Source organism: Chelon labrosus (genome assembly GCF_963514085.1).
Source record: "Chelon labrosus genome assembly, chromosome: 20".
NCBI lineage: Eukaryota > Metazoa > Chordata > Actinopteri > Mugiliformes > Mugilidae > Chelon > Chelon labrosus.
In genome coordinates, this window is record NC_140353.1 from 22741667 (window position 1) to 22760538 (window position 18872).

Consider the following 18872-nt stretch of genomic DNA (forward strand, 5'->3'; position numbering starts at 1 on the left):
TCGTTTCAAACATATGCTGGGCACTAGTCAAACTAATTAAATGCAATTTCATTTGCCTGGTGCTGATATTATTATTAAGTTCCGTTAGCTTCTCCTCAAAATATGGGAACCTGAGTTCCCAAACGCTCAACTCCAAAAAACTACAACTACCATAGGACCCCGTATCAACGCTTCCGGTTTACGGTTACCACGGGAGACCGAGGGAAGCTACAGACTCGAGTCCGTCAGCACAAGCAATGAAACGTCAAATATGAAATGTTTTCACATATCATTTGGAGCGTTATTTACTATAGATGCAGTAAGTCTTTGAAATTGTGAGGCTTTAAAGTTAGGAACGTCTTTGAAGCGAGGTAGCTGTGTATCGTCAGAGACACTTAACGGTAACTGCTAAGTAGCTAAGCTAAGTGTCTCGGCTAATGTTAACGCCACAGTTATCATACCGAGGCCGCACGATGTAGGTTGTAAAGCGAAGGTGGATTTAGTTAGCCGCGTTTGATAACTGACACTATATTAGTTAGTATATTTAGGTTGATAGGGATAACTTGTAAAGCTGTAAGCGCTTCATTTCCTATTGACTGAGGTCTGTAAACGTCAACGCCACCATGTTCATCTACCTCAGTAAAAAGGTGAGTCCCCATCCAGCTAGCTAACTAACAGACATCAATACCCCAGTGGAGACAGAGTGTGGGTTAACCATGTGGCTGTTATTTTGTGTGTTATAGATTGCTATTCCAAACAATATCCATCTAAAATGTGTCTCCTGGAACAAAGATCAAGGCTTTATTGCCTGTGGGGGAGACGATGGTCTCCTCAGAGTACTCAAGCTTGAAACTCAGACAGGTAAGTTTAGGTGGGACTGGAGACCTGCATAGTCCTGAGATGTCCATGCTACCTCTTGCTGTACCTGAATTTAGAGGGGTTTGGAGGTCAAAGCTTTTAAATCAAAATTAAAATGACAAAAGGCAGAACACATTCAATGATGAATGCAGTTGCATTTCACCTGCACGTGTTGTCTGTAAAAACTGTTGACTGTATATAGGTGGATGTGGGCTAGTTCTGTTTTCAGCTTTTGTGTTAGTATTTAATTAGTATTTATTTTATATAATTATTATTTTCATACTGGCACCATATCAAAGTGTTCAGTGAAATAAAAATGCTGAAGTATAAATTTTGGCTGTGATGAATAATGTTCCACTCATTCAGGTGTGTGTCAAAGTGTGTATAGCTACTACAGTCAGAGTTGTTACATAACGCTCATGTGATGTAGATTTGAGGATTTTTGAAATGGTGAAGAAAATCTTTTGAAACTTTCATAAGCCGTTTGGCTCAGATCTGGTGCCTCTATGTCCAGTCACTGTAAGTAGAAATGGTACCACTTTATGCCCTTTCTTGGCTAGACAGACAGGCTGTTGTTATGTATGTGACAACTATGAGAAACATAGAACGGCATGAAGAACTAAGCTGCCAAACTAATACAGTCTCTATTGCTGTTCTTGTATTGCCGTTTGTCAACAGATGATGTCAAACTTAAAGGTCTTGCTGCACCCAGTAATCTGTCAATGAACCAGACTCTAGAGGGACACAGTGGTAAGTTCTACTCAGTATTTAACCCACCTGTCACTGTGTTAAGATGTTAGTTAGTCACCTAAAGCAAGCCATCAGAAAAATTTCATCGTGACACTTTATTACCACACATGCAGGTGCAGTGCAAGTGGTCACATGGAACGAACAATATGAAAAGCTGACGACTAGTGACCAAAATGGTCTCATCATTGTATGGATGCTTTACAAAGGTTAGTACTGCAGAAACAAACTAAACTACAGGTTGCTGTGTAATAAATGTGTCTTTTATAGTTGTTTGTTGTTATCTTTCCTAAGGTGCGTGGTATGAGGAAATGATCAACAACAGGAACAAGTCAGTGGTGAGGAGCATGAGCTGGAACGCTGATGGTCAAAAGATCTGCATTGTGTATGAAGATGGGGCGGTCATTGTTGGATCTGTAGATGGTAAATCATTTGATTACAGAGAAAAATGTGTAAATAGCATCATTATATTACTTTGTTTACATAAAGGGCAAATGGATCTAAACATTTTGAAACTGAACATGTGCATTAGATTAATGGCCTTATTTTCGTAGGAAACCGGATTTGGGGAAAGGAGCTGAAGGGAAATCAGCTTGCTCATGTAGCTTGGTCGCCAGACAGCAAAATCCTCCTCTTCGGCATGGCCAATGGGGAAGTACAAATCTACGACAACCAAGGAAACTTTATAGTGAGTGTGCAAGTAAAACAGATATGTTAGCACATCGGAGTATATGTACTTTTTATTGTATGTGTGTAGGATTTTGTTAGCAATTTACAAACAATTGAGGATATTAGACCCTGCTGTATCAGCTTTGTTGATTCCTAGTATTAAACAACATTTCAGACCCCTACTATTGCTATATATTTGCATCATGCATCATGCAACTACATGGAAAATGAAAGAGAATAATAATTGCTGTATAATACAGAATTTCTACGAAGTAGTTGTTTCTTATGCTTTAACAGATTGTCCTTTTCTTTCATGCATATTATATCAGATATTTACTGATTATACATCAATTTGAATGGTCTTTTCATGATCTGTGTAATGTTTCAGATGAAAATGACCATCAGCTGTCTCACCAACGCAACTGGAGCTGTCAGTATAGCAGGCATCCACTGGTATGCAGGAACTGGGGGATATGTTGAGCCAGACTGTCCGTGTCTTGCCATCTGTTTCGATAATGGAAGATGCCAGGTCATGCGTTATGAGAATGATGAAAGTAAGCAACCAAACACCCTTTCAAACACTGCACAATGATTTCTTCTTTACACATACATGTCATGTTTACTAATGGTGGTGCTGTCTCCTCTTGTCCTTGTCTGCAGACCCAGTGTGTATTGACACTCTGATGAATGTGGTCAGTATCCAGTGGAATCACTGTGGTAGTGTCCTGGCAGTCGCTGGTTCCCTCAGAGCCTCTAATATGGACAAAGAATTTAATGTGGTGCAGTTCTACACACCATTTGGAGAGGTGAGCTCAAGAAGGTTAGATATTTATCAAGTTTCAATATCACAATTAAAATATAGAGTACTATGTGCTAGTAACACTTGTCAGTATTTATTTACGAATTAAATACTTTAGAGTCGTCTGCCAGAAACAGAATTTGAAAGCCAGAGTGAAGTAAAAAATAAGGTAATCTTACTGTGATTCATGCACAATGCAGGAGTCCTTAATAACATAACTTCCTGTATGCAAGTCTGCCTGGACCATGTGGTACTATTTAGTACAATAATCAGTAACCCTCTCACTAATCTGCTGATGGCACCAACATCAGTACGGCTTCAGTACCAAGGAGAGTACACGCCACGGATCTGACTTAATCAGTAAAGAAGATTTTGCTCTACAGCAACAAACAAACCCACCTCACCAAAATAGTTTGTCCCTTCCATTACCAACAAATACCGAAAAACACATACACATTTTTGCTTTTCAAGGGTGTTTCAGTCACAAGATGATAATTTATCAATATAATTCCAAATAATAAAACAAATACAAGTAAATATCCTTTTTTTTTAGATGTCCTCAACAAGGTGAACCAGGTTTGTGTTTAATTTCCAAATTACGAGACTTTAGCCATTGTAGACTGCAGCCCAGTGGGACCAACTGGAGGAAATTAAAAAAAAAATAAATAAAAAATTATATAAAAGGAAACACCAATTTTTAAACACAGTCACTTAAGCAAATCTAAAATCAAGAGGGGCTCCTTCAATAGCTACCAAACAGACAACAGCACCAGCAGATGCATGCAATACCTGTTGCACCAGTTATTTGTCCTTCTTCCCCTGTCCAAATGGAAACCTTTCAGCCATTTTAATCTGCAGCTATTTAATAGTCATCCAGAAGTCAGTGAATCATACATAGCTAGCTCAGGTTTTTTATACTGCTGTTTAGCATTAGCATTTTACTACCACTGACATAGTTTTATGGCTACTTTCATTTTCTCAGTATTTCATACTCCACATTCTCAACACCTCTGCTGAGAGTACCTTTTCAGTCATATTTTTTTCACAGACTTTCTGGAGAGTCAAGATTTTCTCCTGAAAAAAGGAAAATGTGCCACTGAATAGTATTAAAAAGGTTCTGTGATTAATACATAGTTTAATAAAGCAGTTCACCTTAAAACAGAAATAATAATTTGGGCAAATAATTATTACACAGCATCTCAGAACTCTCAAAGTGCCTGGGAAGCAGATGTCAGGAGTAGCCTGGGAAGGAGGAGGGCTTCGAATCGGCCTGGCTGTGGACTCCTACATCTACTTTGCCAACATAAGACCAGATTATAAGGTAAATGCTAACCCCTGTAACTCATACTGTCTATGGCAATTTAATCAAAAAGAAGTGTGTAGCCCTTGCAAATGGTTCTTCTAAGATATTTTCAGGGATTCAGAAATTTTCAGAAATTTCATGATCTACAGTTGTGCTCATAAGTTTACATACCCTGGCAGAATTTATGATTTCTTGTCCATTTTTCAGAGAATATGAATGATAACACAAAAACTTTTCTTTCACTCATGGTTAGTGGTTGGGTGAAGCCATTTATTATCAAACAATCGTATTTACTCTTTTTAAATCATAATTACAACAGAAACTACCCAAATGACCCTGATCAAAAGTTTACATGCCCCAGTTCTTAATACCGTGCATTGTCCCTTTTAACATCAATGACAGCTTGAAGTCTTTTGTGGTAGTTGTGGATGAGGCTCTTTATTTCTCAGATGGTGGAGCTGCCCATTCTTCTTGGGAAAAAGCTTCCATTTCCTGTACATTCTTGGGCTGTCTTGCATGAACTGCACATTTGAGATCTCCCCAGAGTGGCTCAATGATATTGAGGTCAGGAGACTGAGATGGCCACTCCAGAACCTTCACTTTATTCTGCTGTAGACAATGACAGGTCGACTTGGCCTTGTGTTTTGGATCATTGTCATGTTGGAATGTCCAAGTATGTCCCATGCGCAGCTCCCGGGCTGATGAGTGCAGATTTTCCTCCAGTATTTTCTGATAACATGCTGCATTCACCTTGCCTTCAATTTTGACCAAGTGTCCTGTACCTTTGTAGCTGACACATCCCCAAAACATTAGCGATCCACCTCCATGTTTCACAGTAGGAATGGTGTACCTTTCGTCATAGGCCTTGTTGACTCCTCTCCAAGTGTAATGTTTATGGTTGTGGCCAAAAGGTTCAGTTTTGGTTTCATCACTCCAAATGAGACCCTGAACCAAGAGTAATGAGACTCTGTCCTGTTTGGTGTATTGTAAACGGGATGCTTTGTGGCATTTGCATAGTAATGGCTTTCTTCTGGCGAATTGACCATGCAGCCCATTTTTCTTCAAGTGCCTCCTTATTGTGCATCTTGAAACAGCCACGGCACTTTTTTTTTCAGAGAGTCCTGTATTTCAGCTGAAGTTATTTGTGGGTTTTTCTTTGCATCTCGGAACAATTTTCCTGACAGTCGTGGCTGAAATTTTTGTTGGTCTACCTGACCGTGGTTTGGTTTCAGCAGAATCCCTCATTTTCTACTTCTTAATTAGGGTTTGAACACTGCTGATTTGGCATTCTCAATTCCTTAGATATCTTTTTATATCCCTTTCCTGTTTCATACAGTTCAGTTACCTTTTCCCGCAGATCCTTTGACAATTCTTTTGCTTTCCCCATGACTCAGGATCCAGAAACATCAGTGCAGCACTGCATGAAAGATACAAGGGTCTGTCAGGAGCCCAGAAACTCACTGACCTTTTATATACACACACTGATTTCATGCAAACAGATCACAGGTAAGGATGGTTACATTTAGTAGCCATTCAAACCTGTCAACTTGTGTGAATGTTATCAGGCCGAAGTCACCAGGATATGTAAACTTTTAATCAGGGTCATTTGGCTAGTTTCTGTTGTCATTATGATTTAAAAAGAGTAAACACAGTTGTTGGACAATAAATGGCTTCACCCAACCACTAACCATAAGTGAAAAAATTCATTCATATTCTCTGAAACATGGCCAGGGTGTATAAACTTATGAACCACTGTAATTCCTTGTCAGTTTGGGCATTATAGTTTTTAGAGGTCAGGGGCTCAAGTGTTTCTGACCTCCCTCTTGTATCTCACCAGTTTTTTCATGTCTCTTAACAGTGGGGCTACTGTTGCAACACAGTGGTGTATGCCTACACAAAGCCAGAGCGGCAGGAGTACTGTGTGGTATTCTGGGACACCAAAAATAATGAGAAGTTTGTCAAATATGTCAAGAGCTTGATGTCTATCACGACCTCCGGGGACTTCTGCATCCTGGCCAGCAAGGCAGATGACACCCAGCCTCAGGTACAATCATCTTAAGCTCATATGTCCTAACAGTGAGAGGAAAACTAAAAAAAAAAGAAACTAAGAGAAGCATTTACACTGCTTTTGAATAGTCTTTACTAGAGCCTACTCTGCAGAAAGGGAAGATACTGTAAATCGTGGCCTGAAATAGCAAGGATCACAAATGTTTCTCTGCTGTCTTGCCTCCTGTTTTTCTAATTTGTTGCCACGTAGGAGGATGCTGAGTTAGAGTCTGGGAGTCATTCAAGGGTAATGTACAATCTAAAACTTCACACCCCAAAAGTGGACTGTTTGTTCTGGCTGGGAGATATACTTTGACCTGTAGAATAATGCCACTCTACTCTGTGTTTTTCAGTATGTCCTGATTCTGTGCAACTCAATTGGAACGCCACTGGACTCAAAATATATCGACATTGGTGAGTTGCATACTGTATGGTAAGGAGAGAAATATTAATCTTGTAACGTTTAGTCGTTATGTGTTCCCTGCAAGCTTGCACACACAGAAGTGACTAGTAGTAATCTTGCGGTGCAGCAGTGGGATGATCAAAGTCCTATTTCAGCACAGGGTTGATGTATTTCTTCAAGCCAGTGTGAGAGATCACACCGTGATAGTTGGCATCCTGCCTTCTGCTGCTCACAGTTCATGGGCCCACAGCTTCATACAGCAGTGGGCACTGGGCGTCTTTATACCTCAAAGACATTTGGCATTCTGTTTTTGCTAGATGTGATCAAATGTTTGCTGAGAAGCTCAGGCTGGGACAGCTCAAGTTCTGGGTGGGCTTCAGATAACCCGACTTGGTAAACAGTGCAAGGAATGAAGTTCATGCTGAAGTCAGGCTGTTTGAGAAAAAACTGTATTATCCTCATAGGACTTGTATGTCACCCACACAGCATATATGAATAAAATTATTTCTTGTTTACAGTTACAGAAAATATTTACATTCATTTGCCAGATTTTTCAATGGTGTAGAATCAGCTCTACCCTACCACCCAAATGCAATATGAATGCCTGATTAAACCCAACTGAAGGTTTTTTGAGTCCCTTCATAATACGTACGTCCTGCTGAGCACACATGTGATCCATAAACATGACATAAATAAGAAGTTGATAAAATAGTCTACTTGCTTCCAAATTACAACATTATTTGCATTATGTATAGATCTTTATCTTTTGTAATTACCTGATATTCTGTCGCTTATTTATTTGTTCAGATCCACTGTTTGTCTCCATGACCAAGACACACGTCATTGCTGCATCCAAAGAAGCTTTCTACTTGTGGCAGTACAGAGTGGCAAAAAAACTGACTGCCTTGGAGATCAACCAAGTGACCAGGACAAAGAAGGAGGGAAGGGAAAGGTCAGTTTTTTTCAGAAATATACTGTAGAGTGAAACTTCATCTTAAGTGGATGTCATAAGGACCGCACAGTTATTTGACAAAGGCCGGTAGTCGACAGGATGAAGATGAGTGGGGAGAAAGAATGCCCACGTCAGCTCTACAGGGCATAACTCTCCTTCTTGGAAAGTTACAGGAAGGCAAGATCACCATAGTGTTAAATTCTGTGAGTCAGTCAATGAAACAGTGGGTTTACTGACTCAGTGTTGCATTGTAGCATATTGGTACTGACTGTGCCATGAAAAGGATTCATTCATCTGAATCAAATGCCACTGAGGTTCCAGACTGCCTGGTTATGACCGAATGTTCTGCCAGGGCTATCCTAGCACCCGGACCACAAATCACCTCAGGGGAACGGGCAACTGTTTGTCTGACTGACTGTCTCTGTCTCTTTCTCATTCCTGCCCCTCTAGGGTCTATCACATAGACAGCAATCCATCTGGAGCAAGTGACAGCGGTCCAGATTTTGCAAAAGCCTTCACAGTAAGAAATATTTGCATCCCCCTGTCTTACAGTCAGGTTGTACAGGCTGTGAAACACAGAATCAAAAATCATGACCACAGAGACACTTTTGAGGCATTTTAATGTAGTATAAGATAAGAATATGTTTTTTTTTTCATACAAATTGTTACTGTGTTGTTGTGTTTCATCTAATTGCATTTAAATTAAATACCCTTATCACATCAAATGGCTGTAAAAATACGTTTATACGTTTTTTTTACTGCAAGGCAGATCAACTGTTTGTTTCTTACTGTGTTTATGTTTTATTTTAGGCAACTCGAGATCCCATCTGTTGCATTACAGCAACAGATAAGACCCTTATTGTGGTATGTATACCCTGTTTTAATGGAAGAATCTGGAATCATGCAATGAACCCAAGAGTAAAATAAAAGTCTTTGTCTTTACAGGGTCGTGAGTCTGGTACCATCCACAGATACAGCCTTCCTAATGTTGGTCTTATCCAGAAATACACTTTGAACAACAGAGCCTATTATCTCTCCTTGAACTGCAATTCCAGGTCAGTGTGGGCTGGTGTTTTTATAGAATCAAACAGTTTACCGATAACCTTTGTTAATCTGCTTAAACAAAGGTAGTTAAATGTGATGTTGTGTTATGAAACTACCTGAAGTGCTCTCATGTACATCCATTATTTTCCTTAGTCGTCTGGCCATAATCGACATCGCAGGCGTGCTCACTTTGTTGGACCTAGAAGTTCGAGCTGCCACAGACGACAGTACAGGAAACCAGGCAGCAGCAGGAGATCCATCAAAGTTTGAGCGCAAAGATGTTTGGGACATGAAGTGGGCAAATGACAACCCTGATTTGTTTGCCATGATGGAGAAGACCAGAATGTACGTCTTTAGGAACCAAGACCCGGAGGTGAGTGCTAACAGGAGGTGAGGAGGAGTTGATGCATCTGGTTTACAGCTATCACTGCAATGTAATTGGTTAATCTGCGAGTGTTATATTTTATTTAAAAAAAAATAGGAACCCATCCAGACATCTGGATACATCTGCAACTTTGAGGACCTGGAAATAAAATCTGTCCTGCTTGATGAAATCATGAAGGTAACCCTGTGAAATAATTTGCCCTTGAGTTGTATGAAGCCCAAACACAGTTGTACTGATGCCTAAAGATTTGTTATGAGTATATATCAGTATAAAATAAAACATTTTTAAGTTAAAATAGTCACGGTAGTCTTAAGAATTGTGCTGGTTATGCATATCAAAAGGTTGATTCATCACTTTGTGGTGTTACCAGATTCCCTTCAGATGACTAGAACAGTATACAATCTGTGGACAGAATGAAACACTATGGCCTGTTAAAGAGTGTTGCCTTACAGGATCCAGAGAGGCCGAACAAAGACAACCTCATCAACTTTGAAATCCGCTCCCTGAGAGACAGTCGCGCTCTGATAGAAAAAGTAGGCATTGAAGACGCCTCACAATTCATTGAAGACAACCCTCACCCAAGACTCTGGTAAATGTCCCTCCTAGGCTTATCATCAGCACTGACATTTTTTAGTTTGAAAGTTAGCGAGAATGTGATAATTTATTGGTATAGTGATGTTAGTTAACTGCTTTTGTGAAGTCTGTAAAGTTAGGTTACTAAGTGGTCAAATTCTAAACTTTAAGATTGTCATCCAAACATTTCAAGTCAGGCATCCTGCATCAAAATTTTTACTTTGTAAGTCTCCCTTACTAACAACACTAAATAAATAACAGAAATATAAAATCTGGAAAAAAAACAACTGCTAGAGAAGTCTGTTAAATTAAACGCTAAAAAGATTAAAACATGGTTATGGTAACTAACCACTCTTCATGTCTCTTGATTATAAACCTTCCAGGCGTCTGCTAGCTGAGGCAGCCCTCCAGAAACTGGATCTGAAAACAGCTGAGCAGGCCTTTGTCCGCTGCAAAGACTACCAGGGCATTGAGTTTGTCAAGCGCCTGGGCAACCTGCACAGCGAGCCCATGAAACAAGCAGAAGTGGCAGCTTACTTCAGTAGGTTTGAGGAAGCTGAGCGCATGTACCTGGATATGGATCGCAGGTACAATGAGCCGTGATTTGATTTTTCACAGTTTGTCGTCTTTGATGGTAGTTTCATTGTATAGTATGAATGATTAGACATTATTGCCGTCAATGTACATGTTATCCATGCCTCTGTAGGGACCTTGCCATCAGCCTGAGGATCAAGCTGGGAGACTGGTTCAGGGTGCTGCAGCTGCTCAAAACTGGTTCTGGGGACTGTGATGATGCTCTGCTTGAACAGGCTTACAATGCAATCGGAGACTATTTCGCTGACAGGCAGAAGTGGTACGCAATCTTCGTATCCTTGTATTCAATATTTCAACAACCAGTCTAGTAGCTTTTTCTGATTTTTCTTCTGAGGCCAAAAGAAACAGCATCTCTGTAGCTTTTAAACCTAATATTTATTTTTCAAGGGTCAATGCAGTGCAGTACTACCTTCAGGGCCGTAACCAGGAGCGGCTGGCAGAGTGCTACTACATGTTAGAGGACTACGATGGCCTTGAAAGGTTGACCACTGTCCTACCAGAGAATCATAAACTGTTACCGGTGAGCCGCACATTCAGCTTTTATCAAACATAACTCTTTTATCATATTCATCATATACATATTATAACTTTAATATTTTATTTTCTCCTTTATAGGAAATTGGACAGATGTTCGCCACTGTGGGCATGTGTGAACAAGCTGTTAACGCCTACCTTAAGTGCAACCAGCCCAAATCTGCCGTTGACACGTGTGTACATCTGAACCAGGTGAGAGACAGACAGAAAGGTTGTGGCGCCCACATATAGGATTCCCCCAGTGATCTTCAGATTCAGCACGCAGTGTGACAGCTGGACCTGGGACACTACTGTCCTCCCACTCCTGTCCTCTTCCTGAGTGATATGTAGCTCTGAGGTGTGAATGCCGCTGTCAGACAAAAGCACTTCCAATGTAAATTTTAACATTTGCCTCAAGAAAAACATTTCACTGCTCTTTGTTCTGTGTGGACTCAAAGAGAGAGAAAAACCTTTCGTTACTCAAGTAATGTAAGCTGAAACGCGTTTACTTAAAAATAGCCATAGCTGGCTTTAGTTAAAAGGATGTTTAATTTGTGCTCATCCAAAAGGAGGTAATTAGTAGTCCCAGTTTCCTTCCTTAAGGCAGTTTGTCTTGCTGTGTTAATGCTGCGTTTCTGACAACAAAATGAACAAGCTGTCAACTGTTTACACTTAACCTTGCTGACTCACCCCCAGAATGTTAGAAAAACGCTGTGTCTTCTCATGTTATCTAAATGTTGTGCAGTAGCTGTGCAGCTATGGTCCTTTTAAAGGGAGTTTGAGTGTTGCAAGTCAAAAACTAATACATTATCAAAGTTAAATTGAAAATGTAGTATTTGTAGGACTTTTCTAATCCTTATTTTGGATTCTTTGGACAGATATATTTAAAACTCTATAGTAAAAATGAATTATGTTGTACTTTTCTTTTTGAATGAATGATTTTCTTACAGTGGAACAAGGCAGTGGAACTCGCCAGGACCCACAACATGAAGGAGATTAAATCTCTTCTTTCCAAATATGCGTCGCATCTTCTTGAGAAGAACAAAACCCTCGAGGCAGTGGAACTGTATCGGAAAGCTCATTATTTCCTTGATGCAGCTAGACTCATGTTTAAGGTGGGCTTCTAGTGTTATTACTTTTGAGTGCCTTCATGGAAACAAAATATGTGGCTTCTTGATTCAGATAAGAGGTTCAAATAATACAATCAGAATTAGTACGGTTGCTGCTGAAAAATAAATATACACTGATCAGCCACAACATTAAAACCACTGATAGGAGAAGTAAATAACATTGACCATCTTGTGACAATTCAATGTTCTGCTGGGAAACTTTTGGACCTGGCATTCATGTGGATGTTACTTAGACATGTAGCACCCACCTAGACCAGACCAGGCACCCCCACCCCATAGCAATGACACTCCTTGATGGCAGCAGCCATCCCCAGCAGGATGCAGCCTGACACAGACACACACACAAAAACACTTTAGGAACAACTCAAAAAAAAACATTAAGAATAGCACAAGGTGTTGACCTGGCCTCCAAATTCACTAGATCCCAAATTGATCAAGTATCTGTATGATGATCCCCTCAACCCATAGGACCCAAAGGTCCCCACTAACAACATTCTGTACCAGATACCACAGGACACCCTCAGAAGGCTCATGTCCATTCTCTGATGAGTCACAACTGTTTTGGAGGCACAAGGAAGACCTATGCAATATTATGAAAGTGGTCATAATGTTATGCCTGATCAGTGTACAGTCACTTTGTAAAGTATTGTTTTTTTGTGTGTTGTAGATTTAAATGAATGAAATTGTCATTTTCAGCCAGTCAGCCATCAATTACCCTGTGTTAACAAGATTTAAAAAAATAAATAAATTAGCCAGTGTATTAAATTCAACACTGATTCCCTCATTAACAGAAATTTTCAGACAGTTAAGTGCAGCTTCAACTTGTGTTCAGTCTTGATTGCTGTATATCCATGACATCTGTCTACAATCTGCAAACTGAATGGAATGGACACAATTTAGAAAGACACACATTTGTGTATATAACATTCCACATTTCACTCCACGTGTCAGGACAATAAACGCACCACAAAGTCCAACAAACTCTCTGTAGACATCTATGATACATATTTGGTGATGCATGGATCAGGACAAGGTAATAAGACCATTTCTAAAGCTTCAACGGTTTCCAGCAGCACGCTAACAATGGTAAAACAGAGAAGTTTGAAACCACCAGGATTCTTCCTGGAGTTAGCTGTCCAGTCAAACTCAGTAAATATGGGGGAACCTGCAGGAAATACAATCATCTCAGCAGCAGTCCATCAGTCAAGAAAAGCAGATTCGCTGAAACCATTCAAAAAATGCCCAACCAGAGTCAAACTGCTTTTCAAGACTCAGAAATTAGGAAAAGTTTCTCTTATCTGATTAGTGAAAAACTCCAAACATCAAATTCCAAGCACTCAAATACTCAAAGCTGTAACCGCTGCCAGAGGGCTGCAGGAATACATTTGTAAATAAGAGATTTCTGTTTTATGGGAAACATTTTATTCAAGTAAAACCGATTAAAATAATCTACAATGCAACGATGGGTGTGAAAAGTGTTACTGTGGCCACTGTTTCCAGATAGCAGATGACGAGGCAAAGAAAAGAACCCGACCTCTGAGAGTGAAGAAGCTTTATGTGCTGGCAGCACATCTGGTTGAAAATTACCACGAGCAGGTGAAGACGTCACAGCAAAACAAAGCCAAAGGAAAGAAGTCTGAGGTGAGATATTGCAGTAATAATAATAATAATACATTTTATTTATAGGCGCCTTTCACGACACTCAAGGTCACCGTACAAATTGTTTAAAATAAAACACAATTCAATACACGAAATAGTTAAAATAAAACACAATTAAAGTACACACAAGCATAATATAGAACATATAGTTACACACAAATGACAGATAGAATGGGAGATAGAAGTGAGACTATGGAATGGAGTAGGCCTGTCTGAATAAATAAGTTTTGAGCTGAGATTTGAAGGTGGTGACTGAGTCTGAATTTTTTAAGTGTTCCGGGAGGGCGTTCCACAGGCAGGGGGCTGAATGGGAGAAAGCTCTGAACCCCATGGTGGTCAAGCGAGCAGGTGGGATGGTGAGTTGTTGTGATGAGGATGACCTAAGAGTGCGGGCAGGAATGTTTATTTGGAGCAGGTTAGTGAGGTAGTGAGGGGCGAGGTTGTTTAATGCCTTGAAGGTGAGAAGTAGGACTTTGTAGATGATACGGAATTTGACAGGAAGCCAGTGGAGTTGCTGCAGGACCGGTGTTATGTGACTTATGGAGGGGGTTCTAGTGATGATTCGTGCGGCGTAGTTTTGAACCAGTTGTAGCTTATGGATGGATTTGTCAGGTAAACCAAATAAAAACGAGTTGCAATAGTCCAGACGGGACGTGACCAGGCTTTCGACAAGAGTGGCAGTATTTTCAGGTGAGAGGGATGGACGGAGACGGGAGATATTGCGTAGGTGAAAATAGGCTGAACGGGTGATGTTGTTAATATGAGAATGGAAAGAAAGAGTGGTGTCAAGGATGACACCCAGACTCTTAACCTGGGGAGAGGGGGAGACTGGGGAATTGTCAATTTGAATAGAGAAGTTGTTTATATTAGATAAGGTGGTTTTGGTGCCAATGAGAAGAATTTCAGTTTTACTACTGTTGAGTTTAAGGAAGTTGGTGGAGAACCAGGTTCTGATTTCCTGAATACAGTCCGAGAGGTAAGTGGGTGGAAAGGTGGAGCTGGGTTTGGTGGACAAGTAGAGCTGGGTGTCATCCGCATAACAGTGGAAATTAATATTATACCTATGAAATATCTGGCCAAGGGGGATGAGGTAGATGATGAATAAAAGAGGCCCAAGAACAGAGCCTTGGGGAACACCAGAGAAAAGGGGGGATGGGCGGGATGTAAATGTTTTTAACTGAATGAACTGAGTGCGGCCAGAGAGATATGAGATGAACCAATTGAGAGGTGTGTCAGAGATACCAATGGAGGCTAGTCTATGGATGAGAATGGAGTGGGAGATTGTGTCAAATGCTGCGGTTAGATCAAGGAGAATGAGAATTGAAAGGAGTCCTGAATCAGCAGCCATAAGGAGGTCATTGGTGATTTTTAACAGAGCTGTTTCTGTGCTGTGTAAAGGGCGAAAACCAGATTGAAATTGTTCATATAGGTTATTGTCAGAGAGGTGGGCATGGACCTGGGATGCAACTGTTTTTTCAAGAACTTTAGATAAAAAGGGCAGATTGGAGATAGGACGGAGGTTACTGAAATTGTTGGGGTCCGCACCAGGTTTCTTGAGTATAGGGGTGACTGAGGCTGATTTGAGAGACGAAGGGACAAGACCAGAGATGAGAGAGGAATGAACAAAGGCAGTTATAAGAGGGGTGAGAGAGTGTAGTAGTATCAATCTTTGTGTTAAAAAATTCCATAATGACGTTGCAGTAATCAGTTGAGTAGAAGTGAGGGGGAAGAGAGTCCGGGGGTTGTAGAGTTTTGTTAACCAGAGAAAAGAGAGCCTTTGTGTTCCCATCATTTGAATTGATTTGATTTGCAAAATAAAGTGATTTGGCAGTAGATAGCATGGCCTTGTAGTGGAGAATGTGGTTATGGAACATGTCCTGGTGTATGGTGAGGCCAGATTTCCTGTAGAGGCGTTCTAGTTGACGTCCTTTGGCCTTAAGCTGACGGAGTTCGGGTGTAAACCAGGGTGCAGAGTGGGTGAAGGTGACAGTCCGTGTTTTCAGTGGAGCCAGGGAATCGAGTAGATTATGAAGTCCAGTGTTGTAATGGAAAAGCAGTTCATCGGGAGTGGATAAGTGGTTGAAGGGGGGGAGGGCAGTGATGCCAGTATTCAGAGCAGTTAAGTCAATGTCCTTAATATTACGAAATGATATGATGCGAGGTAGTTTAGATTTGAATAGTGCAAGGTTAACATTAAATGATATAAGCTTATGGTCAGAGATGGGGAGATCAATTGCAGAACAGTTAAAAGGAGTAGTACCAGAACAGCAGATCAGGTCCAGGATGTGTCCTTTTGAGTGGGTGGGAAAGTCAATAAACTGCTGTAATCCAAAACTCTCCAGGCAGGATGTGAAGCTTTTTGTGAAAGAATTTTTCAAATTGTCGAGATGTATGTTGAAGTCACCCAGTAGAATTATGTTAGGGCTGAGTGAGGATATGTGAGTAAAGAAGGTAGAGAATTCACTGATGAAATCAGTGTTGGGCTTAGGTGGACGATAAACAGCGGCTATTATAGTAGGAGATGGTCCGTTCAGTTGAATGACCAGAGATTCAAATGACTGGTGGGCTGGGATAGAGACAGACGAGACTTTCCATTTCTTGTGGTGAATTATTGCGATACCTCCCCCCCGTCCAATGGCACGGGGTCCACTAATGTGTCTTTAGGAGTATTCTAAACTGTAACTGCTCACTGCTTAGTAGATATATCATTGTCGGAATCATTTGCTGCAGGCAACATTTGCACTTGCTGGACTCCTTGAGGAAGACGCAACCTCTTCAGACAATCGCATCGTGGACAACGCGTGGCGTGGAGCGGAGGCGTATCACTTCTTCCTGCTGGCTCAAAGACAGCTGTATGAAGGCTACATGGAGAATGCCATGCGCACAGGTACCTAATCACGTCAGACACTTACACAGCATATTATAAGACAGTACCATTTATGTTCGAAACGATTAACCAGGTTTATTGGTCAGTTCTGTTGTCTTTCTTGTTCATGTTTCTGTTTTAAACACTGCTAAGTGAATATATTTGGGTTTTGTGCTGTTGGTCAGAAACAATGCTCTGATTGTGATATTCATTTCTAAACTCTAAACTGAGAGAGAGTATCAACACATTCTTTAGTCACAGCCTTGTTTTTTTACTCATCTACTCAGTGATAGGATTTGTACTCTGCATGAGTGAATAACAGCTCCTGCAGAGTATTTTACATTCACTCTCGACTGTTCAAGCGCCTTCTTCAAATGCTTTTGATTTGTGATTAACCTGCTACAGATGCACAACAATATCTCATTTTCCCATTAAATTAGATACCTTAATATATTTACTTCAAATAAATAATACAGTACTCAGTCATTAAAACAATCTTCTTGACAGTTACGCAGACTTAGATAGACAGAAATATATGAACACACTGAAGAAATGTCTTGAGTCTAATCTCATTTTTGGACTCTTCTGCCATCTAGTGTTAATTAATTGCATGGGCGCGGTACAGCAGCTGACTGGTATGGATATTTCGAGGAGATCTTGGTATGTCACTACAGAGATAAAGACCATGTGACTGAATTTTTAAGATGATAATCCCTTTGTGTGTCTCTGATAATCTAACAGAGAGCTCCTAACAGTACCTCACACTACATGTGATTTACATGACCCCACCCTGTAGATCAAAGTCGGCTAGGGTTAATAGATCATTCATTATCCCTGGCTTTGCTGGCATATGCAAAACCCATGCAAAGCTATGTTTACTTTGCATTTGAGTGCTATACAGTGCATGCAGTAATTTTGTTATTTAATGTTTTGCATTAAGGTCATATATGAAGTTGAATCATTCCAGAGAAACATCAATACGCTGTCAGACAGTTAGAATGTTAATGTATTTCTTGTCTCGGGCAGTTTTTCTCTGAAACCTTCTGGCGTTTCCAGTCATAGATTCATCCAGGGTGGAAGTCTAACTTTGTACCTGTTTTTCAAGCCCTTCACCTGCGTGAGTATGAGGACGTCATCGCCGCAGTGGAGATCTATTCTCTGCTCGCCATTTGCGCTGCAGCCAACCGGGCCTTCGGCACATGCTCGCAGGCCTTTATCAAGCTGGAGTCCCTGGAGAGTCTGAACCCTGAACAGCGGCAGCTTTACGAGGATCTGGCCCTGGAGATCTTCACCAAGCACCCCCCGAAAGACGGCCGCGTGACTGAGCTGGACAGGTCTTCAGAGGGGTGAGGCCTCCTCTGAGTCCAGATTATACTCTTAAACTATTTCTATTTTTGAGTTCTATTTGCTGTTCCCCTGTAAAGTTAGCTTTGCTCAACTAAATGTAAAAGAGAGGTTAAGTATACTCATTGTTCAGCAGACTGTCAAGCTACTCCTGGAGACCCAGGGAGGACATTCTTGATGACTCTTGATAAGAAACATTTGAATTACCAACATATGTAGTATGACAGATTCTTAGGCTTACACACAAAATCTAGAACTATAAATCCAAAATAAAAGCTATGAGTCAGATATTGGTTGAAGTATATTACAGCTTTACAGTCAGTCTCCAAATACTGTGCTTGTATCACCAGAGACCATTAATATCTTAAGACACCACTGGAAGCATCTTGTTTTTTGGTTTTCTTATACTGCATTTTTAAATATGCTAAAATATTCCCCAAACCCACTTCAAGTAATTCTGCTTTTCCTGTTTTAGGTCAGAGGGGAAATTACCAACATGCATTGTGACCGGTCTGCCGATCCAGGAATACCAGTTTTGGATGTGCAGTGTGTGTAAACACTGTGCTGTAGAGCAAGAGATCAGCAAATATAACTGCTGCCCACTGTGCCACAGCCCCGTAGCATGAACACAAAACCTCATGAGGAACAGTCTGCTCAGAAAGAAAAGTCCAAATCTCTCATTGCATTTTAACACATTTCTCTTTTTTTAAAATGTCTCTGTAAGATATGAACCAAAAAGATTTATTTGTGGAAACAGCTGCTCCCTGTGTCATTTTAAACCTTCTGTGGTTAATTCCTGAACATGCTACTGCAACAAGCACCTAAACTGATACGTGGCATCAGCAGTCAGATGATCTGTCTTTTATTCATTAAATGTACTGCTTTTGCCTTAAATGGTGTAAAATACTCGAAAGAGTACTACTACTTTGTAACTATTTTTACATTAATGTCAATAAACTAAGAAGTCTAAGTCTATGATTCAATGTCGTGGTGTCGTTCTGTGCTGTC

The 18872-nt window shown here is 40.5% G+C and overlaps 1 protein-coding gene across 2 annotated transcripts; it reads left to right on the forward strand.

Moving 5' to 3' along the window:
• On the forward strand, window positions 1-18872 carry wdr35 (WD repeat domain 35). Of its 2 annotated transcripts, XM_084569109.1 has the most exons (28): window positions 1-626; window positions 723-840; window positions 1516-1587; window positions 1701-1793; window positions 1879-2007; window positions 2139-2272; window positions 2642-2807; window positions 2914-3059; window positions 4248-4373; window positions 6214-6399; window positions 6613-6648; window positions 6755-6815; window positions 7612-7756; window positions 8207-8276; window positions 8567-8620; window positions 8702-8811; window positions 8954-9173; window positions 9282-9362; window positions 9638-9774; window positions 10142-10345; window positions 10465-10611; window positions 10740-10872; window positions 10968-11078; window positions 11816-11980; window positions 13496-13636; window positions 16385-16541; window positions 17626-17866; window positions 18340-18872. In XM_084569109.1, exons 1-28 carry the CDS (start codon window positions 603-605, stop codon window positions 18488-18490), a joined length of 3558 nt encoding a protein of 1185 aa, XP_084425235.1. In that variant the 5' UTR covers window positions 1-602; the 3' UTR covers window positions 18491-18872. The 2 variants fall into 2 exon arrangements, with proteins under 2 accessions (XP_084425235.1, XP_084425236.1); XM_084569110.1 differs by lacking the exon at window positions 6613-6648.

Coding starts and splice junctions, on each gene's coding strand:
- wdr35 (XM_084569109.1), top strand. CDS start 603: ATGTTCATCTACCTCAGTAAAAAG. Junction 9,174..9,281: donor TTAGGAACCAAGACCCGGAG/GTGAGTGCTAAC, acceptor AAAAAAAAATAG/GAACCCATCCAGACATCTGG. Junction 13,637..16,384: donor CCAAAGGAAAGAAGTCTGAG/GTGAGATATTGC, acceptor CATTTGCTGCAG/GCAACATTTGCACTTGCTGG.